The sequence below is a fragment of the Arachis hypogaea genome, chromosome 1, assembly GCF_003086295.3.
Source record: "Arachis hypogaea cultivar Tifrunner chromosome 1, arahy.Tifrunner.gnm2.J5K5, whole genome shotgun sequence".
Classification (NCBI taxonomy): domain Eukaryota; kingdom Viridiplantae; phylum Streptophyta; class Magnoliopsida; order Fabales; family Fabaceae; genus Arachis; species Arachis hypogaea.
The window spans coordinates 18,374,555-18,401,150 of NC_092036.1; the positions used below are offsets into that span (position 1 = coordinate 18,374,555).

Consider the following 26,596-nt stretch of genomic DNA (forward strand, 5'->3'; position numbering starts at 1 on the left):
GAATGTAAAGAATGAGATTACATGTGTGTACCATGTTGATGGCGCCATTGATGATCACAATTTCGTGCACCAAGTTTTTGGCGCCGTTGCCGGGGATTGTTCGAGTATGGACAACTGACGGTTCATCTTGTTGCTTAGATTAGGTATTTTTCTTCAGAATTCTTGAAGATGAATTCTAGAGTTTCATGATGATTTGTTGAAGTCTGGCTGGCTGTGAAGCCATGTCTAATTTCATTGGACCGAGGTTTCAACTTATCATCACAAGAGCTTGTTGATTTCTATCAATCTTGCTGTTGGAGCAGTGATCTGCTAAGGCTTGGCTGGCCTTTGGCCATGTCTAGTGTTTTGGACCGAAGCTTTCTTTGAAAGCTTGGCTGGCTGTGAAGCCATGTCTAATTCCTGGACCGGAGTCTTAGACTAAACATTGCATGATTCCTGGAATTCTCATTAAGAATTTTGATACCTTCATTTTCTTTTTCCACTTAATTTTCAAAAAATCCAAAATAATTCTTGTTGAGTCTAGAGTCTCATGTTAAGTTTGGTGTCAGTTGCATGTTTTTGTTCTTCTTGCATTCATGCATGTGTCTTAAGTGATCTTCAAGATGTTCTTGAGGATTTCATTACTCTGATCTTTAATTTCTCTTGACTTGAGTGTTTGTGTGTCTCATATGCATTCTCATTAGTGTCAGTAGTATACAAACTGCTAAGTTGGTGTCTTGCATGCATTGTTATTTGATTTTAGTTGCATTTTGATTATTCCTCACTATTAAAAATCCAAAAATATTTTTAATTTGTGTCTTTTCAAGTCAATAATACAGAGAATTGAAGATTCAGAACATTCAGCAGAGGAATTACACAGAAAAAGCTGGGCGTTCAAAATGCCCAGTGAAGAAGACAGACTGGCGTTTAAACGCCAGCCAGGGTGCCTGGTTGGGCGTTTAACGCCCAAAAGGGTAGAGTTTTGGGCGTTAAACGCCAGAATGTGCACCATTCTGGGCGTTTAACGCCAGGATGGCACAAGAGGGAAGATTTTGTTTTCAATGCAAATTTTTTTCAAGTTTTCAAAATTTTTCAAAATCAAATCTTTTTCAAATCATATCTTTTCAATCAAATCTTTTTCAAATTCAATTTCTTTCCATTTTCAAAGATACTTGCTATCAATTAATGATTTGATTCAACATTTCAAGTATGTTGCCTTTTCTGTTGAGAAAGGTTTAATGTTTGAATCATATCTTTTCTTGATAGCCAAGTCATTAATTTTCAAAATCAAATCTTTTTAAATGTTTTTCAAATCATATCTTCTCAATCACATCTTTTAAAAACCAATCATATCTTCTTAACCACATCTTTTTCAAAATAGTTTTCAATCATATCTTTTTAACTTCTAATTTCAAAATCTTTTTCAAAAATCACTTTACTTCTTTCCCACTTTTATTTTCGAAAATCAATTAGTGTTTTTCAAAATGTTTTCAAAATCTTTTACTTAATTTTTGAAAATTACTTCCCCTCTTCTCACATCCTTCTATTTATGGACTAACACTATTCCTTAATGCACAATTCGAACTCCATCTTCTTTGATAAGTTCGAATTTTCTACTTCTGCTTTCTATTTTTCTTTTCCTCTGACACCTCAAGGAATCTCTATACTGTGACATAGAGGATTTCACATTTTCTTGTTCTCTTCTCTTTCATATGAGCAGGAGCAAAGACAAAAGCATTCTTGTTGAGGCTGACCCTGAACCTGAAAGGACCTTGAAGTGAAAACTAAGAGAAGCCAAGGCACAACTCTCTGTAGAAGACCTAACAGAAATCTTCAAAGAAGAAGAACCCATGGCAGCCGAAAACAACAACAATGCCAACAATGCAAGGAAGGTGCTGGGTGACTTTACTGCACCTACTCCCGACTTCTATGGGAGAAGCATCTCTATCCCTGCCATTGGAGCAAACAACTTTGAGCTTAAGCCTCAATTAGTTTCTCTAATGCAACAGAATTACAAGTTCCATAGACTTCCATTGGAAGATCCTCATCAGTTTTTAGCTGAATTCTTGCAAATCTGTGATACTGTCAAGACTAATGGGGTTGACCCTAAGGTCTACAGACTTATGCTATTCCCTTTTGCTGTAAGAGACAGAGCTAGGACATGGTTGGACTCACAACCTAAAGAAAGCCTGAACTCTTGGGAAAAGCTAGTCAATGCCTTCTTGGCAAAGTTCTTTCCACCTCAAAAATTGAGTAAGCTTAGAGTGGAAGTCCAAACCTTCAGACAGAAGGAAGGAGAATCCCTCTATGAAGCTTGGGAAAGATACAAACAATTAATCAAAAAGTGTCCATCTGATATGCTTTCTGAATGGAGCATCATAGGTATTTTCTATGATGGACTGTCTGAACTGTCCAAGATGTCTTTGGATAGCTCTGCTGGAGGATCTCTTCATCTGAAGAAGACGCCTACAGAAGCTCAAGAGCTGATTGAAATGGTTGCAAATAACCAATTCATGTACACTTCTGAAAGGAATCCTGTGAACAATGGGACTAGTCAGAAGAAAGGAGTTCTTGAGATTGACACTCTGAATGCCATATTGGCTCAGAACAAAATATTGACTCAACAAGTCAAAATGATTTCTCAAAGTCTGTCTGGAATGCAAAATGCACCAGATAGTACTAAGGAAGCTTCATCTGAAGAAGAAGCTTATGATCCTGAGAACCCTTCAATAGAAGAGGTGAATTACATGGGAGAACCCTATGGAAACACCTATAATCCTTCATGGAGAAATCATCCAAATCTCTCATGGAAGGATCAACAGAGACCTCAACAAGGATTCAACAATAATAATGGTGGAAGAAACAGGTTTAGCAATAGCAAGCCTTTTCCATCATCTTCTCAGCAACAGACAGAGAATTCTAAGCAGAGTAACTCTGACTTAGCAACCATGGTCTCTGATCTAATCAAAACCACTCAAAGTTTCATGACTGAAACAAGGTCCTCCATTAGAAATTTGGAGGCACAAGTGGGTCAGCTGAGCAAGAAAATTACTGAACTCCCTCCTAGTACTCTCCCAAGCAATACAGAAGAAAATCCAAAAGGAGAGTGCAAAGCCATCAACATGGCCGAATTTGGAGAGGAAGGAGAGGCAGTGAACGCCACTGAGGAAGACCTCAATGGACGTCCACTGGCCTCCAATGAGTTCCCCAATGAGGAACCATGGGAATCTGAGGCTCAAAATGAGACCATAGAGATTCCATTGGACTTACTTCTGCCATTCATGAGCTCTGATGAGTATTCTTCCTCTGAAGAGGATGAGTATGTCACTGAAGAGCAAGTTGCTAAATACCTTGGAGCAATCATGAAGCTAAATGACAAGTTATTTGGACTTGGGAGGATGAACCCCCTTTGCTCACCAAAGAACTGGATGACTTGTCTAGGCAGAAATTACCTCAAAAGAGACAGGATCCTGGGAAGTTTTCAATACCTTGTACCATAGGCACCATGACCTTCAAGAAGGCCTTGTGTGACCTAGAGTCAAGTGTAAACCTCATGCCTCTCTCTGTAATGGAGAAGCTAGGGATCTTTGAGGTGCAAGCTGCAAAAATCTCACTAGAGATGGCAGACAACTCAAGAAAACAAGCTTATGGACTTGTAGAGGATGTTCTGGTAAAAGTTGAAGACCATTACATCCCTGTTGATTTCATAGTCCTAGAGACTGGGAAGTGCATGGATGAATCCATCATCCTTGGCAGACCCTTCCTAGCCACAGCAAAGGCTGTGATTGATGTTGATAGAGGAGAATTGATCATTCAAGTGAATGAAGAATCCTTTGTGTTTAAGGCTCAAGACCATGGAGAGGAAGCATGAAGAGCTTCTCTCAAAACAGAGTCAAACAGAGCCCCCACAGTCAAACTCTAAGTTTGGTGTTGGGAGGCCACAACCAAACTCTAAGTTTGGTGTTGAACCCCCACATTCAAACTCTAAGTTTGGTGTTGGGAGGTTCCAACATTGCTCTGAGCACCTGTGAGGCTCCATGAGAGCCCTCTGTCAAGCTACTGACATTAAAGAAGCGCTTGTTGGGAGGCAACCCAATGTTATATTTTATCCATTTTTCTTTTGTTATTTTATGTTCTTTTGTAGGTTGATGATCATGAGAAGTCACAAAATCAATGAAAAAAGCAAAAACAGAAAGAAAAATAGCACACCCTGGAGGAGAGCGTGCTGGTGTTTAAACGCCAGTGAGGCTAGCTGTTGGGCGTTTAACGCCCAGTCTGGCACCATTCTGGGCGTTTAACGCCAGAAAGGGGCACCAGACTGGCGTTAAACGCCAGAAAAGGGCAAGCACTTCGCGTTAAACGCCAGAAATGGGCACCAGCCCGGCGTTTAACGCCAGAATTGGCTCAAAACGCATTTTTGCATGACATTTGGTGCAGGGATGACTTTTCCTTGACACCTCAGGATCTGTGGACCCCACAGGATCCCCACCTACCCTACCACTCTCTCTCTTCTTCACCTATTCACCAATCACCTCAACACCTCTTCCCCAAAAACCCTTCACCTATCAAATCCCATCTTTCTCTTCACCACTCACATCTATCCTTCATAAAACCCCACCTACTTCACCCTTCAAATTCAAACCTCTTTTCCTCCCAAACCCACCCATACATGACCGAACCATGAGCCCCGCACTCCTATATAAACCCTTCTTCACTCCTTCATTTTCACACAACCTAAACACCACTTCTCCCCCTTTTTGGCCGAACACAAAGCCATTCCCTTCTTCCTCATTTCTTCTTCTTCTACTCTCTTCTTTCTTCTTTTGCTCGAGGACGAGCAAACCTTTTAAGTTTGGTGTGGTAAAAACATTGCTTTTTGTTTTTCCATAACCATTTATGGCATCCAAGGCCGGAGAAACCTCTAGAAAGAGGAAAGGGAAGGCAAAAGCTTCTACCTCCGAGTCATGGGAGATGGAGAGATTCATCTCAAGGGTGCATCAAGACCACTTCTATGAAGTTGTGGCCTTGAAGAAGGTGATCCCCGAGGTCCCTTTTTCACTCAAAAAGAGTGAACATCCGGAGATCCGACATGAGATCCGAAGAAGAGGTTGGGAAGTTCTTACCAACCCCATTCAACAAGTCGGAATCTTAATGGTTCAAGAGTTCTATGCTAATGCATGGATCACCAAGAACCATGACCAAAGTGTGAACCCGGATCCAAAGAATTGGCCTACTATGGTTCGGGGGAAATACTTGGATTTTAGTCCGGAAAATGTAAGGTTAGCATTCAACTTGCCCATGATGCAAGGAGATGAACATCCTTACACTAGAAGGGTCAACTTTGATCAAAGGTTGGACCAAGTCCTCACAGAAATTTGTGAAAAGGGCGCCCAATGGAAGAGAGATTCTTGAGGGAAGCCGGTTCAACTGAGAAGGCATGACCTCAAGCCTGTGGCTAGGGGGTGGTTGGAGTTCATCCAACGCTCAATCATTCCCACTAGCAACCGGTCCGAAGTTACTATAGATCGGGCTATCATGATTCATAGCATCATGATTGGAGAGGAAATAGAAGTTCATGAGGTGATATCCCAAGAACTTTATAAGGTGGCGGACAAGTCCTCTACCTTGGCAAGGTTAGCCTTTCCTCATCTCATTTGTCACCTCTATTATTCAGTTGAAGTTGACATAGAGGGAGACATCCCCATTGATGAGGACAAGCCCATCACTAAGAAGAGGATGGAGCAAACAAGAGACCCCTCTCATCATCAAATCCCTGAGATGCCTCAAGGGATGCACTTTCCTCCACAAAACTATTGGGAGCAACTAAACACCTCCCTAGGAGAATTGAGTTCCAACATGGGATAACTAAGGGTGGAGCACCAAGAACACTCTGTTCTCCTCCATGAAATTAGAGAAGATCAAAGAATCATAAGAGAGGAGCAACAAAGACAAGGAAGAGACATTGAGGAGCTCAAGCACTCCATAGGATCTTCAAGAGGAAGAACAAGCCGCCATCACTAAGGTGGACCCGTTCTTTAATTTCCTTGTTCTTTATTTTCTGTTTTTCGAATTTTAGTGCTTATGTTTATCTATGTTTGTGTCTTGTGATCATTAGTGTCTTAGTGTCTATGCCTTAAAATTATGAATGTCCTATGAATCCATCACCTCTCTTAAATGAAAAATGTTCTTAATTGAAAAAGAGAAGAATTGCATGAATTTTAAATTTTATAACAGTTTAATTAATTTGATGTGGTGGCAATACTTTTGTTTTCTGAATGTATGCTTAAACAGTGCATATGTCTTTTGAATTTGTGGTTCATGAATGTTGGCTCTTGAAAGAATGATGAAAAAGGAGACATGTTACTGAGGATCTGAAAAATCATAAAAATGATTCTTGAAGCAAGAAAAAGCAGTGAATACAAAAAAAAGGAGAAAAGAAAACGAAAAAAAGAGAGAAAAAGAAAGAAAAAGAAAGAAATAAAAGTGTGATCCAAGGCAAAAAGAGTGTGCTTAAGAACCCTGGACACCTCTAATTGGGGACTCTAGCAAAGCTGAGTCACAATCTGAAAAGGTTCACCCAATTATGTGTCTGTGGCATGTATGTATCCGGTGGTAATACTGGAAGACAGAGTGCTTTGGGCCACAGCCAAGACTCAATAAGTAGCTGTATTCAAGAATCATCATACTTAACTAGGAGAATCAATGACACTATCTGGATTCTGAGTTCCTAAAGAAGCCAATCATTCTGAATTTCAAAGGATAGAGTGAGATGCCAAAACTGTTCAGAGGCAAAAAGCTAAAAGCCCCGCTCATCTAATTAATACTGATCTTCATAGATGTTTTTGGAATTCATTGCATATTCTATTCTTTTTATCTTATTTGATTTTCAGTTGCTTGAGGACAAGCAACAATTTAAGTTTGGTGTTGTGATGAGCGGATAATTTGTACGCTTTTTGGCATTGTTTTTAGTATGTTTTTAGTATGTTTGAGTTAGTTTTTAGTATATTTTTATTAGTTTTTAGTTAAAAATCACTTTTCTGGACTTTACTATGAGTTTGTGTGTTTTTCTGTGATTTCAGGTATTTTATGGCTGAAATTGAGGGACCTGAGCAAAAATCTGATTCAGAGACTGAAAAGGACTGCAGATGCTGTTGGATTCTGACCTCCCTGCACTCGAAGTGGATTTTCTGGAGCTACAGAAGCCCAATTTGCGCGCTCTCAACGGCGTTGGAAAGTAGACATCCTGGACTTTCAATGTTAACTCCTCAGATTTTCTGGAGCTACAGTAGCCCAATTTGCAATATATGATAGTCCATACTTTGCCCAAGATTTGATGGCCCAAACTGGCGTTCAAATTCACCCTCAGAATTCCCAGCGTTAAACGCCGGAACTGGCACCAAAGTGGGAGTTAAACGCCCAAACTGGCATAAAAGCTGGCGTTTAACTCCAAGAAGAGTCTCTACACGAAAATGCTTCAATGCTCAGCCCAAGCACACACCAAGTGGGCCCGGAAGTGGATTTTTATGTCATTTACTCATCTCTGTAAACCCTAGGCTACTAGTTCTCTATATATTGGACCTTTTACTATTGTATTTTAGAGGAGGATCTGATCTTTGGAATCTTTTGATCTTTAGATCTTTTGATCACTTTGGGAGGCTGGCCATTCGGCCATGCCTAGACCTTGTTCTTATGTGAAAGGAGTAAGAAGGATTGGATGAAGACAGTAGGAAAGCAGGCATCTTCATACGCTTATCTGAAATTCCCACCAATGAATTACATAAGTATCTCTATCTTTATCGTTATGTTTTATTCATCATTCATAACCATTTGAGTTTGCCTGACTAAGATTTACAAGGTGACCATAGCTTGCTTCATACCAACAATCTCTGTGGGATCGACCCTTACTCGCGTAAGGTTTATTACTTGGACGACCCAGTACACTTGCTGGTTAGTTGTGCGAAGTTGTGATAAAGAAGTGAGATTACAATTGTGCGTACCATGTTGATGGCGCCATTGATGATCACAATTTCGTGCACCAGGCTCTCATGGAGCCTCACAGATACTCAGAGCAATGTTGAAACCTCCCAACACCAAACTTAGAGCTTGAATGTGGGGGTTCAACACCAAACTTAGAAGTTGGTTGTGGCCTCCCAACACTAAACTTAGAGTTTGACTGTGGGGGCTCTATTTGACTCTGTTTTGAGAGAAGCTCTTCATGCTTCCACTCCATGGTTACAGAGGGATATCCTTGAGCCTTAAACACAAGGGATTCTTCATTCACTTGAATGATCAATTCTCCTCTGTCCACATCAATCACAGCCTTTACTGTGGCTAGGAAGGGTCTGCCAAGGATGATGGATTCATCCATGCACTTCCCAGTCTCTAGGACTATGAAATCAGCAGAGATGTAATGGTCTTCAACTTTTACCAGAACATCCTCTACAAGTCCATAAGCTTGTTTTCTTGAATTGTCTGCCATCTCTAGTGAGATTTTTGCAGCTTGCACTTCAAAGATCCATAGCTTCTCCATTACAGAGAGAGGCATGAGGTTTACACTTGACCCTAGGTCACACAAGACCTTCTTGAAGGTCATGGTGCCTATGGTACAAGGTATTGAGAACTTCCCAGGATCTTGTTTCTTTTGAGGTAATTTCTGCCTAGACAAGTCATCCAGTTCTTTGGTGAGCAAAGGGGGTTCATCCTCCCAAGTTTCATTACCAAATAACTTGTCATTTAGCTTCATGATTGCTCCAAGGTATTTAGCAACTTGCTCTTTAGTGACATACTCATCCTCTTCAGAGGAAGAATACTCATCAGAGCTCATGAATGGCAGAAGTAAATTCAATGAAATCTCTATAGTCTCAGTGGGAGCCTCAGATTCCCATGGTTCCTCATTGGGGAACTCATTGGAGGCCAGCGGACGTCCATTGAGGTCTTCCTCAGTGGCGTTCACTGCCTCTCCCTCCTCTCCAAATTCGACCATGTTGATGGCCTTGCACTCTCCTTTTGGATTTTCTTCTGTATTGCTTGGAAGAGTACTAGGAGGGAGTTCAGTAGTTTTCTTGCTCAGCTGACCCACTTGTGCCTCCAAATTTCTAATGGAGGACCTTGTTTCAGTCATGAAACTTTGAGTGGTTTTGATTAGATCAGAGACCATGGTTGCTAAGTCAGAGTGGTTCTGCTTAGAATTCTCTATCTGTTGCTGAGAAGATGATGGAAAAGGCTTGCCATTGCTAAACCTGTTTCTTCCACCATTATTATTGTTGAAACCTTGTTGGGGTCTCTGTTGATCCTTCCATGAGAGATTTGGATGATTTCTCCATGAAGGATTATAGGTGTTTCCATAGGGTTCTCCCATGTAATTCACCTCTTCCATTGAAGGGTTCTCAGGATCATAAGCTTCTTCTTCAGATGAAGCTTCCTTAGTGCTGCCTGGTACATTTTGCATTCCAGACAGACTTTGAGAAATCATATTGACTTGCTGGGTCAATATTTTGTTCTGAGCCAATATGGCATTCAGAGTATCAATTTCAAGAACTCCTTTCTTCTGATTAGTCCCATTGTTCACAGGATTCCTTTCAGAAGTGTACATGAATTGGTTATTTGCAACCATTTCAATTAGTTCTTGAGCTTCTGTAGGCGTCTTCTTCAGATGAAGAGATCCTCCAGCAGAGCTATCCAAAGACATCTTGGACAGTTCAGACAGACCATCATAGAAAATACCTATGATGCTCCACTCAGAAAGCATATCAGAGGGACACTTTCTGATCAATTGTTTGTATCTTTCCCAAGCTTCATAGAGGGATTCTCCTTCCTTCTGTCTGAAGGTTTGGACTTCCACTCTAAGCTTACTCAATTTTTGAGGTGGAAAGAACTTTGCCAAGAAGGCATTGACTAACTTTTCCCAAGAGTTCAGGCTTTCTTTAGGTTGTGAGTCCAACCATATTCTAGCTCTGTCTCTTACAGCAAAAGGGAATATCATAAGTCTGTAGACCTCAGGGTCAACCCCATTAGTCTTGACAGTGTCACAGATTTGCAAGAACTCAGCTAAAAACTGATGAGGATCTTCCAATGGAAGTCCATGGAACTTGTAATTCTGTTGCATGAGAGAAACCAATTGAGGCTTAAGCTCAAAGTTGTTTGCTCCAATGGCAGGGATAGAGATGCTTCTCCCATAGAAGTCGGGAGTAGGTGCAGTAAAGTCACCCAGCACCTTCCTTGCATTGTTGGCATTGTTGTTGTTTTCGGCTGCCATGGGTTCTTCTTCCTTGAAGATTTCTGTTAGGTCCTCTACAGAGAGTTGTGCCTTAACTTCTCTTAGCTTTCGCTTCAAGGTCCTTTCAGGTTCAAGGTCAGCCTCAACAAGAATGCTTTTGTTTTTGCTCCTGCTCATATGAAAGAGAAGAGAACAAGAAAATATGGAATCCTCTATGTCACAGTATAGAGATTCCTTGAGATGTCAGAGGAAAAGAAAAATAGAAGGCAGAAGTAGAAGAATTCGAACTTATCAAGAGAGATGGAGTTCGAATTGTTCATTGAGGAATAGTGTTAGTCCATAACTAGAAAGATGTGAGAAGAGGGGAAGTAATTTTCGAAAATAGTAAAAAGATTTAAAAAAAACATTTTGAAAAATTTTCGAAAATAAGTGGGGAAGAGAAATCAAGTGATTTTAGAAAAAGATTTTGAAATTAGAAAGTAAAAAGATTTGATTGAAAACTATTTTTGAAAAATATGTGATTAAAAAGATATGATTGAAAAGTTATGGTTTTAAAAAGATATGATTGAAAAGATATGATTTGAAAAATAATTTAAAAAGATTAGATTTTAAAAAGATTTTGAAAACTTAAAAAAAATTGATTTGAAAACAAAATCTTCCCTCTTGTGCCATCTTGGCGTTAAACGCCCAGAATGGTGCACATTCTGGCGTTTAACGCCCAAAACACTATCCTTTTGGGCGTTAAACGCCCAGCCAGGCACCCTGGCTGGCGTTTAAACGCCAGTTTGCCTTCTTCACTGGGCGTTTTGAACATCCAGCTTTTTCTGTGTGATTCCTCTGCTGTATGTTCTGAATCTTCAATTCTCTGTATTATTGACTTGAAAAGACACAAATTAAAAATATTTTTGGATTTTCAATAATGAGGAATGATCAAAATGCAACTTAAAATCAAATAACAATGCATGCAAGACACCAAACTTAGCAGTTTGTATACTACTGACACTAACAAAATGAGAATGCACATAAGAAACACAAAACACTCAAGTCAAGAGAATTTAAAGATTAGAGCAATGAAATCATCAAGAAAAACTTGAAGATTAATGAAGACACATGAATGAATGCAAAAGAACAGAAACATGCAATTGATACCAAACTTAACATGAGACACTAAACTCAACATAAAACATTTTTGGTATTTATGATTTTGTAATTTTTTTGGATTTTTCAAAAATTAAGTGAAAGAGAAAATAAAGTTATCAAAATTCTTAATGAGAATTCCAGGAATCATGCAATGTTAGTCTAAAGCTTCAGTCTAAAGAAATTAGACATGGCTGAACAAGCTTCAGCAGGACATTGCATTCAAGAGCTAAATTGATGAAAATCAATCAGCTTTGGTGATGATAAGAACATCACCTTGAAACACTAGAATTCATTCTTAAGAACTCTGAAGAAAAATACCTAATCTAAGCAACAAGATGAACCGTCAGTTGTCCAAACTCAACAATCTCCGGCAACGGCGCCAAAAACTTGGTGCACGAAATTGTGATCATCAATGGCGCCATCAACATGGTACGCTCAATTTCAATCTCAACTCTTTATCACAACTTCGCACTACTAGCCAGCAAGTGTACTGGGTCGTCCAAGTAATAAACCTTACGCGAGTAAGGGTCGATCCCACAGAGATTGTTGGTATGAAGCAAGCTATGGTCACCTTGTAAATCTTAGTCAGGCAAACTCAAATGGTTATGAATGATGAATAGAACATAAAGATAAAGATAGAGATACTTATGTAATTCATTGGTGGGAATTTCAGATAAGCGTATGAAGATGCTTTATCCCTTCCGTCTCTCTGCTTTCCTACTGTCTTCATCCAATCCTTCTTCTTCCTTTCCATGGCAAGCTGTATGTAGGGTTTCACCGTTGTCAGTGGCTACCTCCCATCCTCTCAGTGAAAATGTTCAACGCACCCTGTCACGGCACGGCTATTCAGCTGTTGGTTCTCGATCATGTCGGAATAGAATCCAGTGATTCTTTTGCGTCTGTCACTAACGCCCCACAATCGCGAGTTTGAAGCTCGTCACAGTCATTCAATCATTGAATCCTACTCAGAATACCACAGACAAGGTTTAGACCTTCCGGATTCTCTTGAATGCCGCCATCAGTTCTAGCTTATACCACGAAGATTCTGATTAAGGGATCCAAGAGATAAACATTCAAGCCTTATTTGCTTGTAGAACAGAAGTGGTTGTCAGGCACTCGTTCATAAGTGAGAATGATGATGAGTGTCACATAATCATCACATTCATCATGTTCTTGGGTGCAAATGAATATCTTGGAACAAGAACAAGCTGAATTGAATAGAAGAACAATAGTAATTGCATTAATACTCGAGGTACAGCAGAGCTCCACACCTTAATCTATGGTGTGTAGAAACTCCACCGTTGAAAATACATAAGAACAAGGTCTAGGCATGGCCGTGAGGCCAACCTCCCAATAATCTAAGAACTAGACGTCCAAAGATGATCTAGAGATCTAAAGTGATCAAAAGATTCCAAAGATCAAAAGATCAAAATACAATAGTAAAAGGTCCTACTTATAGAGAACTAGTAGCCTAGGGTTTACAGAGATGAGTAAATGACATAAAAATCCACTTCCGGGCCCACTTGGTGTGTGCTTGGGCTGAGCATTGAAGTATTTTCGTGTAGAGACTTCTCTTGGAGTTAAACGCCAGCTTTTATGCCAGTTTAGCCGTTTAACTACCATTCTTGTGCCAGTTCCGGCGTTTAATGCCGGGCAGTTTTGAGCTGATTTGGAACGCCGGTTTGGGCCATCAAATCTCGGGCAAAGTATGGACTATTATACATTACTGGAAAGCCTAGGATGTCTACTTTTCAACGCCGTTGAGAGCGCGCCAATTGGGCTTCTATAGCTCCAGAAAATCCACTTCGAGTGCAGGGAGGTCAGAATCCAACAGCATCTGCAGTCCTTTTTAGTCTCTGAATCCGATTTTTACTCTAGTCCCTCAATTTCAGCCAGAAAATACCTGAAATCACAGAAAAACACACAAACTCATAGTGAAGTCCAGAAAAGTGAATTTTAACTAAAAACTAATAAAAATATACTAAAAACTAACTAAAACATACTAAAAATATACTAAAAACAATGCCAAAAAGCGTACAAATTATCCGCTCATCAATGATACTAATGCTTATGAGAATATTACCGTGAGTGGGCCACCTCCATCAGTGATAGCTCAGACAACCGCAACAAAGGCTCCATTGCGTCAAAAATTATCAAGGTGTCCTTTGGCACAAAAGTACGAACCAGATTTCGAACCATCCGGTACGTTGAGTGATCATGAAATCAGCAAAAATGCTGGCTTGAAATGGCATAAGAGTACTACTCAATGCAAAGGTCAGAAAGCAACATCATCGATTAAGATTACAAACTCAATTAATTGGCTTGATTTAGATGTTCTTCTTTTGACATGGGTTTTTTCCCTAAATAAACTGAAAATAGTGAAAAAAAGGGTTTTACTTTCCTTTTCTGATTCACAAAATCCTAAAAATAAAAATAGAAACCATCCAAGCCCTTTGGTATGTAGATAATATCATCTCACTTTCTAATTTATTTAAATTATTACTGATGAATTGTTCTGGAAAAAAATGAAAGCCAAATTTCAAGATTTTAGGACTAAGTTGAAAAAAAATAATAAAATTAAGCAATTACAAGTACTTAAGCAAAATCTCTACACTCTTGTGATATACTCTTAAAAGAACATAACATATCTATAAATAATATTTAAATAGGCGAAAGAGATTATTTGTTATTTTTTCAATTTTTTTATATTAAAAATCCTCTTTGACGTAGAAGTTGCATCTTGTAGAAGAAAATTCCTACACGTGGAGACTTTAAACTACAGCGAGGACGTCCATGGCTATACGAATCCTATGATTTGGTGAACATGTTTGGTGATGAGATTCCTACGGTAATATTCCAGTATTCCCTTCTTTCCCTTATATCCTGATGCACTAAATACTTTGTGTCTCTGTTTCAAATACTTATACATATTTTTATTCAAATTGATAGTGCTTGGAGGTGGCATTTAAGCCAACATCAGAAATGGTTTTCATGGGAAGTGAGTTGGCTATTGTTGCCTATATCTTTGGAACAGTAGGTCACTTCTATTGATTTTGAAGATTTGGAATCAAACGCTTATTTCATGAGATATAACCTGCAATTTTGTTATCAACAGAGAGATTCTTGTGCCTAATGAACATTGTTGTGGAAGCCGAGAAGCATTGATGACCCTTTGTTCGAAAAATCGGATTGGAGATAACGTAAGTCATGAAGTAATTCATGTGATATACCTTTTTTATTCTGTCGAATTTGATTGATGACTGACAATTTCTGGCTCGTCAACTGTAGGTTTTGAATCTGGTGGCATCAAAGCTTATAAAACGTGCAGCAATTATAGTGGAAGGCAACAAATGGTTCCTCCCAACCACTTTTGCTGTAAGTTTCAAATGGCATAAATAATTTAGCTTTTGATTATGGCCATTATTTATTTATTATCCCAAAATATCTTGAGTTAAGCTTTGATTTCATATTACTCTTGTTATTGTTAATATCTTGCAGCAAATAGCACTCCAACAACGAGATATTTCTGTTGCGACAATGGAATACATCAAAACAAATTTTTGGGCAAGGTTGAAGATCTCTATAAGGTAATAGACTACTTTGATGAGTTTTTTCAACTATGGTAAAAAAAAATAATTAACTATTTTTATCCTTGTAACTAATAAATGATTTAACCTAATGACACAGATATACATACCTATTAATGTTAAAGATAATTAGTTCCTAGTATTTGTGAAAAAAAGTAGAGAATTGATTACATATCTAGACTCTCTAAAGTGCTCAAAACAAAGACACGAGAAGATGAAGGTAATAGATAATGTGGTGTGTTCAATGGACTTTTAACCTTCAAAAACATATCTCTGTTTTGCTTGTGAAACCAATCCCATTTCAAATTGTGTTTACATTGATTTTCAAATTTCTTTCTTAGAGAATCTACTATTGGACGATTGGTTTTACCAATCGGATAATACTGAAAGGCTGATGGTTTCAAAGTTCAAATTTCATGAGCCAGATGTGTCACAACAAGATGCTAATCATAAGTATCATAAATCAATTACCTAACCCATGATATAATTTAGGATTATACAAACCACGTAAGTTAAATGCTTAAATTCAATTCTTTGATGGAGGAGGCATTAATTTGTTGTAAAAAATAATGAAACTCTTGTTTTTGAAGTAATGACTGTAGTGTGTAGGTTGCGCAATAGCAAACACTCTGTCATCTATGGCGACGTGATGCCATATCAGTATGATCACTTGCTCCAATTTGCATTATATACTTCAATTTTTTTTGTTATAACATCTATCTCAATTTAACGATGGAGGTATACGTCTTAAATATTAGGTGATCAACGAATACAACAAAATAAAAATGGCCATAGACTTAGTATATATACCTCATAATCCAAGGAGAGAAGACATTCAAAGACTTGCTATTGAAATTTGGAATAAAAAGATGTCCAAAAATGTCACTCAGGTTTAGGGTGTAATCTTTCAGAGTCCATGTTAAAAACTATATAATTTTTAAAATTGTGGAAATGTAATTGTATTTATTACCTTGTGTTTTGTCATTGCTAATCCTCATATACTTTTAGCTAGTTCAAGTTGTTATTTTTTACTATGGATGAATGGGAGAATTTTTATTCCAAGAAAAACCCAAAAGTAATGATGACGTGATTAATATATCTAAATCTAAGTGGCTTCCTCATTATAATAATTCTGGTTTCATAGGCATCAATGGTTTGTGTCTTTCGAAATTACCTTTACACTTAAGATAGGTCAAACAAAAACTAATGCGAATACCTTTTATAAATATTTGATATACCCCACCAGCTTGCCTAGCTATAAACCCATAATTTGAGATGTTGGCACACCACACATATACATGATGCCATCTTGTGCCTTATTTGCATCAGTTAATTGCTGATGGTTCGGAATTAAGCGAACCATGCATTGTGGTACTAAGTCATGGTTATTTTTATCGAACAAATTTTTAACCCTCCAAATAGTTACACTTTTATCAAAGTACAAACGCTTTCGTGTCTCAGCCCATTGTTCCTTTTTTTCGTAAAACATTTTTATGGTATTTCTTCTCTTTCAATCCGGCTTTATTACAAAAGAACCTTCGCCTTGAGTAATAACCATCTTTGGTTTTCACAAAATCCCTTTCCGAACTCCAAAGCCAACACATTTAGCATATCTCACATACATATCATATGTTACCTCAGAAGTTGAAAATATATGATTGATAATATCTTCAACTGTAATAATTTCACATTGCTTGCAGCCACCAGATAGACATTTTTCCGTTTCCATCTCTTGGTCCAAGCAACAATCATCGTTATTAGCTGAACCTACCTCTATAATTTTCATCTCCATCTGAAAATTACATAAATAAAGTATCAATATGAAATTTAATATCAAGGTAAATATGCATATAATATAACATTAGTCAATTAAGACCTAGCCTAATAAATTAGAGAGGAAAAAAATCACTCCCCTTTAGGATAATGATAAAAAAATATATAAATTGTAATTATAGTGTAATAAGTTATATTATGATAAAATAAAATGATGTGATAAAAAAATATTAATCTACATTATTACAGTGGTTATTATTGAATATGCACAATTTTAAGTGGGTAAAGATTTTATAAATTTTTGGAGAAGCATTTATTTCCATTTCCAAAATCCATGAAACACTATCCCTAAAATCATATTGTGGCAAAAAAAAAAAAAAATTATCAACGAATTTTGTTAATTTAAAGAATTTATTTATGATGTTTTATTATCGCCCACTTCTAATATAAAAGAGCACACTAAAACAAAATTTAATCCTTCTATGTTTGGCTAAAATTAGGCTCAATGCCAATCAAATAATCACCACAAATCTTGAACAAGTAAATAGTTTGCAAATTAACGTTTATATCAATGATAAAAGTTCAACAACATAAATTGCTATTATTAATTAAAAAGAATAACCTAACAATTAGTAATTATAATTACAAATTATAAATTATTAATTATCAACCAAACTAAGAACATAATAACAATTATAACAGAGAAATATTAAAAATATAGAGGTCCATTGATTTATTTTTGTTGGAAGGGAGTGAAGAAAAGAGTATAGTACTAGTAGTTCTTGGATACTTACCTGATGAAAGAGGCAGCAACGGCTCTCAAGGGGACCCACGTCGTTGAGGGCAAAGTGCTAATGGTGATAAGATTTAAACAGTCGTTATACCTCCTATAAGAGAGGACCATAGGAGATTTAATAGTGGAAGGGACACGCATATTAGTGAAACATTAGGCTCCTTCAAAATCAGCACCGGACTCACCTCTTGCTACAGAAACACGACCTATTACTTCTTTCAAAAAAATTTTACAAGAAATTCCAACAAATTTTTACCCTTTCTTTCTGAAATTATTAGCCCTTGATAGCTTAGAGGAGGGAAGGAGGGTGGAATTGAGGATTTTGAAAATTAATAGCTCAGAGAAAGGAGCGCGGGATTAAAGGTTTTGGAAATTGATGGTTCAGAGAGAGGGTGAAAATGGAGTATACCAACTCATAATTAATAAGAACAAATATATTAACTCGTGCCATAGACGTAATAAGATTGAAATTATAATTTTAAGTTATTTTGTTAAAATTATAAAGAAAACATGTTATGAATTGTTTGTTTTTTCTTAATCTAGTGTTAAGTGTATCAACTCTAAAATAATTATTAATCGGTTTCAGTAATTTACTTTTTTCAATAAATCAGACATATATACTCAATGTGATCATAAATAACCTAGTAATACTTAGACCACCAACAAATTTTGTTTATGTTGTTTTACTGTCAAGTAAGAATATATCAAAATCAGCTCAAGATGAACAACAAATTATGAGAGAACTCTAATGCACAAAGTTCTCTAATAAATAATGAATAATTTAAACCCACTAAAAAATAACTTAACACTCTTCTTTAATGCTTGTAAAACATATACTTGGAACAATATTATATCAATGTTAGTATGATTAACGTAATTTTAAAAGAGTTTATCAAGGGAATAAAATAATACAATTTTTTTATGATAATTTTAATATTCTTAAGTTATAAATGTAGAATAAGAATGTATTACCCATTAGCACCTATAATTTGCCAATTTTTTTTAACTTATAGTAATAAATTTTAATAAATTTGATTAAGAGAATTCGAAATTATCTTTTTATTATAGGCTCTCAAAAACTTCCCTATATACCATATTTATCGTGCAATTATCTTCCAAGTGTCTGTAATTTTGCAACAGCAATCGCAGACCATCTTTACTCTTTACTCTTGATAACGCAACATACAATTGACCATGGGTGAAAACTGACCTTAAAAGGTATATTTCAACTTTTGATAGAGTTTGTTCCTGAAATTTATTTATTGTCATTGCAAATGACATAATAATTGGAAATTGTCTTCTTTGAAACCTAACCGGTAATGTTTCATTATTTGGAATTTGATTCAGTCTTGGTATAAGAACAATAATTCTAGCTTTCTTACTGACTAAAGTCTTGCATTCTATCACATGATTTTCTATTCTTCTAAGATTGTATTCTCGTTTCATTGCACAAACCATTAGTTTGGTCTATATTTCGTAGCAAAATAACAGGAGCGCCAACCTTTACGATCAATTTGTCTGGTAGTAGATCTGAACAAAACTCTTCTTTTTCGGTTAAGAGTCCAATAACATTTAAATGAAAAAAAACTGAATTAAAAACATTAAATTAAGGACAAATAAATAAATAATATAATAAATTACTTATAAATTAAAGAAATTTTACTAATTTATTTTATATTAAACGATAAAACTAAAAATATATCAATAAAAAGATATACCTTTAAAAAAAGTCACAATAAAATTTAAAATATTTGCATAAATAAATTGTTAAAATTTACGTTATTGATAAAATGACACTAGTATATAATTTATTGACAAAAATTAAAATAAAAAATAATTTTTTGTAGATTAATATAAATTAATTACATACCAAATAAGTTAGTTTTTCATTTTTTTGTCTCAGTATATCAACATGAGTAAGAAAATTGAAATGATTGGCAGAAATTTTATACGATCATCGACCGTATTTACCATACATAACTCATTCTTAAAAGTTATTCTACACACGTGTACTGTCGGAAGATAAATTCCGCTTGATTTCCCAATCAGAAAATTTGAGAAGACATAGACCTTCTTCTCGATCAGTTTATTCTCAAACATCTTTGTCAAATAATTCTTGATTGAATAGAGAATTTTATCGCACTGTAAAACAAATTAAATATAAAAGCTATTAGTACTTATAAAGTTATTAAATCACACTATCTTTGATTCGTGCAAAGGTTTACTTATCAAATAAACTTAAAATATGAACTAAAAATATTTATAAACTGGACTTAGTATCAATTGAAAGAATCATGAAAATAATCAACTAACCTTATCATCCATGAAAACCATTTCTATATAAACCGTCTTGCTCTTGTCAAATTTGGATAGAACTTTCCATAATCTTATAATTCTTGACTTTATTTTTCAAACTTTTTCATCACATAATTTATCATAGGTAATACTACTATTGATAGAATCATAGATAGTAGCCATTAGGTATGAAAAATAAAAAATAGAAGAAGAACTATGTCTGAATTATGAATTTTTTAAATAATAAATAATTGTAAAAATTTACTATTACTCATATATATACACACTAATTGTACACGGTAATAATTAGCCAATATTTTCAATGGAGATACTTGTTACAATTAGATAAAAATTATGCTATTATATTTTATTAACCTTTATGATTAATTCAATGAAAATACTTGCTCAATATATATATTATCTACATTAATTATATGCCAATATTTTTAAGAAAAAATTGAAAGAAGATATATATAAAAAAACAGATATAAAAAATATATTATTGTAATAAAATAAAATATTATACTATAAACAACTATATAAAATAATTTTATTGATACACTATATCTATAGTATTATTATATGTTTTTGCAAAGAAGAACCATTAACTAAATACAAACATAAGAATGAAAATATGTGTATTATCATTGTACGTATACTATACAAACATCTATGGTGGTTTTCATTATATTATACAACTTAAAATTATAATAATATTATGTTACTATTAATTGTAAATATTTGTTATAATTATATCAAATTTAATTAAGAGTCTAAATAAATAAAATAGATAATAATTAATATTATTTTTTATTTTTTTATATTCAATATTTACTATAAATATAAAAAATACAATAAATAATGAATAAAATATGAGTAAAAAATAAAATATATCAATTAAAATTGAATTTGTTAACTAATTATAGGTAAATAATATTTGACAATTATTTTAGTATTTAATTAAATTTTATTTTTTTAATGAGATTGATCAATGACTTTTTAATTATTTTTATCGTATATTGTCTAATAACTTGCTAAATGATTAATCTTTTTAATTAATCTTATGTCTATACAATATAATTTTATAATAATATTATGAATCACAGTAATATAATGTATATACTGTATAGACCTTTTATATTATTATTATTATTATTATTATTATTATTATTATTATTATTATTATTATCTAATTGATATCAAATTAAATGGGTCACTATTAATATGTGCACCAATTATCTACTAATAAATTTATTATTATATATAAATAAGAATTAGAACTATATTAATTAATATAATTAGAATGATTAAAAATATTGATAATTGATAATTAGTTTAATAATGTATTGAATATTAATTTAATATAATTATAATAAAAATATTTTCTTAAATTAGTATAATTATACATTATTCATTAAATGCTAATTATAATATAATTATAGTAAATTTATTTGGAAAAAAATCATCAAAAATTGACACCTCATTTTAATTAGTTAGAGAAAAAAAATTTAATTTTAATATATTAAATAAAAATAGATAATTAAAATTAAATTTAATTATTGTCATAAACCAATTTTTTATATATTGGTTCAACCAGATACCAAATTCCTTCAACATATTAAACCAAAATACAAAACATTGTGTACTTATTGTGAATCCTTATCTCTTACATTCATTGCTTATTTATTTGTCTTAAATTCAGAAGCTATTTTTTTTTTGGGTCATATCTGAGATAACTCAGAGACAACTTTAATAGTTATCTAAAATCTACTAAAAATTTCAGAAGGTGTCTCTTTTAAAATTGATACTTCAAATGTATTTTAAAGAACTTACAAACTTACTAATCGAATACGCTAAGATATATCCACTATATATAAATTTAAGGACTTGAAAATTTCTTAAATTCTTATTTTAGATGAAAAGAAATCAAAGCACAACTCAATTCTTCTTCTCGCGCTCTTTTTACGATTTCAATATATCCTAAAAGTCGTTAGAAAAGTTAGATAGAAAATTTAAATTTGTTTTGGTGTTTGCACTTTGCAGTTAAGAATTTTGTATAGGGTAGAAATTCTTATTCAAGATTTTGTTGTTGTTTCACTCAATTCTCACACACTCTCACTCTCTGTTCTGTAATGAATTTGCAGAACTCACACTCGAACTGTTGTATGTTCAGAGAAAAAAAGAGAGAGAGAGTTGAACACTAGAGAACTAAAGAAGCAAAACTAACTTCTGACACTATTCAATAAACTGTTAAATACAGTAACAGAAAGAAAAAAACTAACCACTCACTCCACTACCTTAAGAATAGGATTCCACTTCCTTAAAAATAAAAACTAGCTGAACAAAAAAGATTAACTTGCCTCTGAGGCCACTAATGACTTTGACCCTATTAACTGAATCATACACATAAGCATAAAACAGAAATAAATAAATATCAGGTCCTAATACATTATCTAACATTTCTCCTCCTTGGATTAGAGACCTGGACACATTCCAACTTCATGAATCAATTGACTAAATCGACTAACAGCAAGAGGCTTGGTGAAGACATCAGCTATCTGATTATCTGTCTTGCAATACTTCAGCTCCACCTCTTCCTCCTGTTGTGCTTCACGCAGATAATAGAATCTCAGCTTGAAATGTTTAGTCTTGCCATGAAAGACTGGATTATGAGCAATTGCAATTGCAGCTTGATTGTCCACATACAACACAGTTGATCTTTTCTCTTGCAGCCCCAAATCACAGAGTAACTTCCTGAGCCATACTGCATGCTTTGCAGCTGCAGTTGCAGCCACAAATTCAGCTTCAGCCGTAGACTGTGCTACAACTTCCTGCTTCTTTGAGCTCCAGGAAAAACAACCTGATCCAAGTGAAAAACAGAAATCCGTTGTGCTTTTCATGTCTTCCACCGAACCACCCCAGTCACTATCTACAAAACCAACCAGCTTCATCTCAGGAACTGCTTTGAATTTCACACCATAACTTTGAGTCCCCTTTAGATATCTCAACACCCTTTTTGCTGCAATAAGATGTTCCTTAGCTGCACAATGAAGGAACCTCGATAGAATACTCACTGCATACTGAATGTCAGGCCTAGTAGCTGTTAAATACATTAGATAGCCTACTAGACTTCTGTACTCATTCTCATGCTCAGAATCCTGCACATTACTCTTGCTTAACTTCTCTTTCTGATTAACAGGAGTAGTGACTGTCTTGCATTCTCCCATTTCAAATCTCTTTAGGACCTCTCTGATGTACTTTCTCTGACAGATGAATATCTCACCTTCTTTTTGCTGAATCTCCATGCCAAGAAAGTAAGACATTCTTCCCAAATCTATCATCTCAAACTGCTTCATCAGTCCTACCTTCACCTTCACTATCTCACTCTCCTTCTCTCCTGTAACAAGCAGATCATCGACATAGATAGACACCACCACAAGGCCTCTCTCACTCTGTTTGTAGTACAGAGTGACTTCACTTAGACTCTTCTGGAACCCAAGCTGATGCAAATAACAATCAATTTTGCTATACCAAGCCCTGGGAGCTTGTTTCAGCCCATACAAGGCTTTCCTCAGCTTATACACTTTGTCTTCATGGCCTTTAACAACAAATCCTTCTGGTTGGTCTACATAGATGTCCTCAGATAGGTCACCATTTAGGAAAGCTGATTTCACATCCAGCTGATAGATGGTCCACCTTTTCTGTGCAGCAACAGCTAGTAGCAATCTGATGGTATCCATGCGAGCAACCGGAGCAAAAGTTTCAGAGTAGTCCACCCCACTCACTTGAGCATATCCCTTCATAACCAACCTGGCTTTATACTTGTTCACAGTGCCATTTGGGTTCAATTTTGTCTTAAAAACCCATTTGACACCTATAGTCTTCTTGTGATCAGGCTTAGACACAAGTTGCCATGTGTTGTTCTTGTTGATCATGCTCAGTTCTTCTTTCATAGCTGAGGCCCACTCCACACTTCCTTTTGCTTCCTCAACTGTTCCTGGTTCTAGGAGAGCCACATTACATCTGGCATAGACCTCTGCCAGTGGTCTTGTACCTCGCATAGGCAAACTATCAATCAATTGATCTTCAATCAGTTCACACTCATTCTGTAGATCTGCTTCCTCATTTAACTCATCCTCATTCTGCACATTAGCTTCAACTACAATATTGTCAGCCATTTTCTTTTCAAATACTGCCCTCTCCCAATTTTTATCTTCACAAAAAATCACATCTCTACTCATAGTAATCTTTTGTGCATCAGGACAATACACTCTATAGGCTTTAGACTGAGAACTATACCCTACAAAGATACCAGCCTCACCTCTATGATCAAGCTTGTCTCTACTGACTGAAGGAGTCAAGTAATAGCATAGACAACCAAATGTTCTTAGTCCACTAACCTTTGGTTTGTACCCGTGCCATGCCTCGAATGATGTCTGCTTGTTGAGAGCTTTGGTTGGTAACCTATTCAACAAGAAGACAGCAGTATTTACTGCTTCTGCCCAGAAGCTCTTGGGTAGTTGTTTGCCTTGTAGCATACATCTTCCCATCTCCACAATGCTTCTATTTTTCCTTTCACTCACCCCATTTTGTTGGGGAGTGTAAGGAACTGTAAACTGCTGCTTTATGCCGAAGTTCTCACAGATGGCTTTGAACCTTTTTGAGGTATACTCACTACCATTATCACTCCTCACTGTCTTTATTTTACAATTTGCTTCATTCTCCACCTCTTGTTTGAACCTCAGAAATACTTCATCAACTTCTGACTTTTGTTTGAGAAAGTAGACCCAGCAAAATCTTGTGCAATCATCAATGAAGGTCACAAAGTACTTGCTTTTGTTCAGTGACTCCTTAGGCATAGGCCCACAAACATCTGAGTGAACCAGTTGAAGCTTCTCCTTGGCCCTCCATCTTGTTTTCTGGAATGGCTTCCTTACTAGCTTCCCTTGCAGACATACTTCACAATCAGACACTTCACTTCCCAACTGAGGCAAGTCTTCAACTAAACTATGCCTCTGCATAAACTGCAATCCCTTATAGTGAAAGTGACCCAACCTTCTATGCCACAACTCCTCCTGACCCTGCACACATGCCATAGCTTTGCTCTCTTTGCTTGCAGGATCGAATGCAAATGTTTTGTTCTGCATAGGGATCCTAAACAAGAGTTTGCCCTCCTCATCTGCAATAGCACATTCATTCTTATCAAACACAATCTTCATGCCCTTCTCAACTAACTATCCCACACTCAGAAGATTCTGATCTATCTTGGGAACATAGTAGACATCAGACATCAGCTTCACTCCTCCAGGGCCTTCAAGTAACACATTGCCTCTTCCTTCAACCTCTAGATGATCACCATTCCCAATTCTCACTCTAGTATTGACTGATCTGTCAATATTAGTGAAAATTGCCTCATTTCCTGACATGTGATTGGAACAGCCACTGTCCACCAGCCATCCATCACGTGAGACTTGAGACACAAAGCCTGAAGCAACAAACAATTGCTCCACTTCACCTGCAGCTGCTTGAGCCTCTCCTTGTTGAGAGCTCTTTTCTTTGCAGATTCTCTCTATGTGCCCCATCTTCCCACACTTCCTGCAGACTACATTTGGTCTTCTCCAACACCTAAAGAAAGGATGACCTTTCTTTCCACAGTGTTTGCAGGCTTCATCACTCCCTTTCCTCACTTGTGCATCACTTGAACTAAAACTGGTCTGTTGAGCACCAAACTGCTTGCCTTGCTTCTTCTTCTCACCACTTCCATGCTTCACCCTAGCCTGCATTGCACCTTCAACTGGCTCATCTCCTCTCCTCAGTACCCTCCTTTGTTCTTGTGCTTGAAGAGCACTAACTGCTTCAGCAAATGGCATCTCTGAGATTTCTCTTGTGTTCTCAAGAGATGCTATAGTAGCTTCAAATCTTTCAGGTACAGAACACAGGAGCTTCTCGACAAGTCTTTCCTCTCCAAGATCAGTACCCAACAGTGCCAATTTATTGGTTAAGTCTAAGAGTTTATCAGCAAATTCTTGGACTGATTCATTTTCCTTCATCTGCACTCTTTCTAGCTCCCTTTTAAGGTCCATTGCTTTCATTCATTTAATCTTCTTATTGCCCTCATATTCTTTCTTCAAAAAATCCCAAATATCTTTTGCAGATTCTAGACTCATAATCCTATTAAAAATAATAGGAGTAACAGCAGCATAGAGACTAGATCTTGCTTTGGCTTTTCTAGTCACACGTTCTTTGTAGAGCTTTTGTTGATTTGCAGTTGGATTGGCAACCAATAGAGGCACCACGTAGTCATCCTCCACTGCCTCCCATAGATCAGCTCCTTCAAGGAATGCTTTCATCCTCACTTGCCAGACATGATAATTGCTCCCATCAAGGATTGGAGGAGTAATGCCTGCTAGCCCAATAGTTGTTGATGAAGCTTCCATCACCACAGCCCTTAAGATACTTAAGGCTCTTGATACCAATTTGTTGTTATTTCACTCAATCCTCACACACTCTCACTCTCTGTTCTGCAATGAATTTGCAGAACTCACACTCGAACTGTTGTATGTTCAGAGAAAAAAGAGAGAGAGAGTTGAACACCAGAGAACTAAAGAAGCAAAACTAACTTCTGACACTATTCAATAAACTGTTAAATACAATAACAGAAAGAAAAAAACTAACCACTCACTCCACTACCTTAAGAATAGTACTCCACTTCCTTAAAAATAGAAACTAGCTGAACAAAAAAGATTAACTTGCCTCTGAGGCCACTAATGACTTTGACCCTATTAACTGAATCATACACATAAGCATAAAACA

General features: G+C 35.9%; 1 protein-coding gene and 2 non-coding genes across 3 annotated transcripts; 1 reads left to right on the top strand and 2 right to left on the bottom strand.

The window, feature by feature from the left end:
• Positions 1-2,234: 2,234 nt before the first annotated feature.
• Positions 2,235-2,342, bottom strand: LOC112716638 (small nucleolar RNA R71). The gene has a single exon (XR_003160429.1). It is a non-coding gene; the product is annotated as a small nucleolar RNA R71 (small nucleolar RNA).
• A 7,379-nt stretch (positions 2,343-9,721) lies between these two features.
• On the top strand, positions 9,722-9,829 carry LOC112712854 (small nucleolar RNA R71). Its single transcript, XR_003157932.1, has one exon. It is a non-coding gene; the product is annotated as a small nucleolar RNA R71 (small nucleolar RNA).
• A 15,188-nt stretch (positions 9,830-25,017) lies between these two features.
• LOC140180445 (uncharacterized) lies at positions 25,018-25,866 on the bottom strand. Its single transcript, XM_072221610.1, has one exon. It carries the CDS (start codon positions 25,864-25,866, stop codon positions 25,018-25,020), a length of 849 nt encoding a protein of 282 aa, XP_072077711.1.
• Between the last annotated feature and the right edge of the window lie 730 nt (positions 25,867-26,596).

Excerpts from the sequence above, each read along its gene's own strand:
- LOC140180445 (XM_072221610.1), bottom strand. The coding sequence starts at position 25,866 with ATGGACCTTAAAAGGGAGCTAGAAAGAGTGCAGATGAAGGAAAATGAA.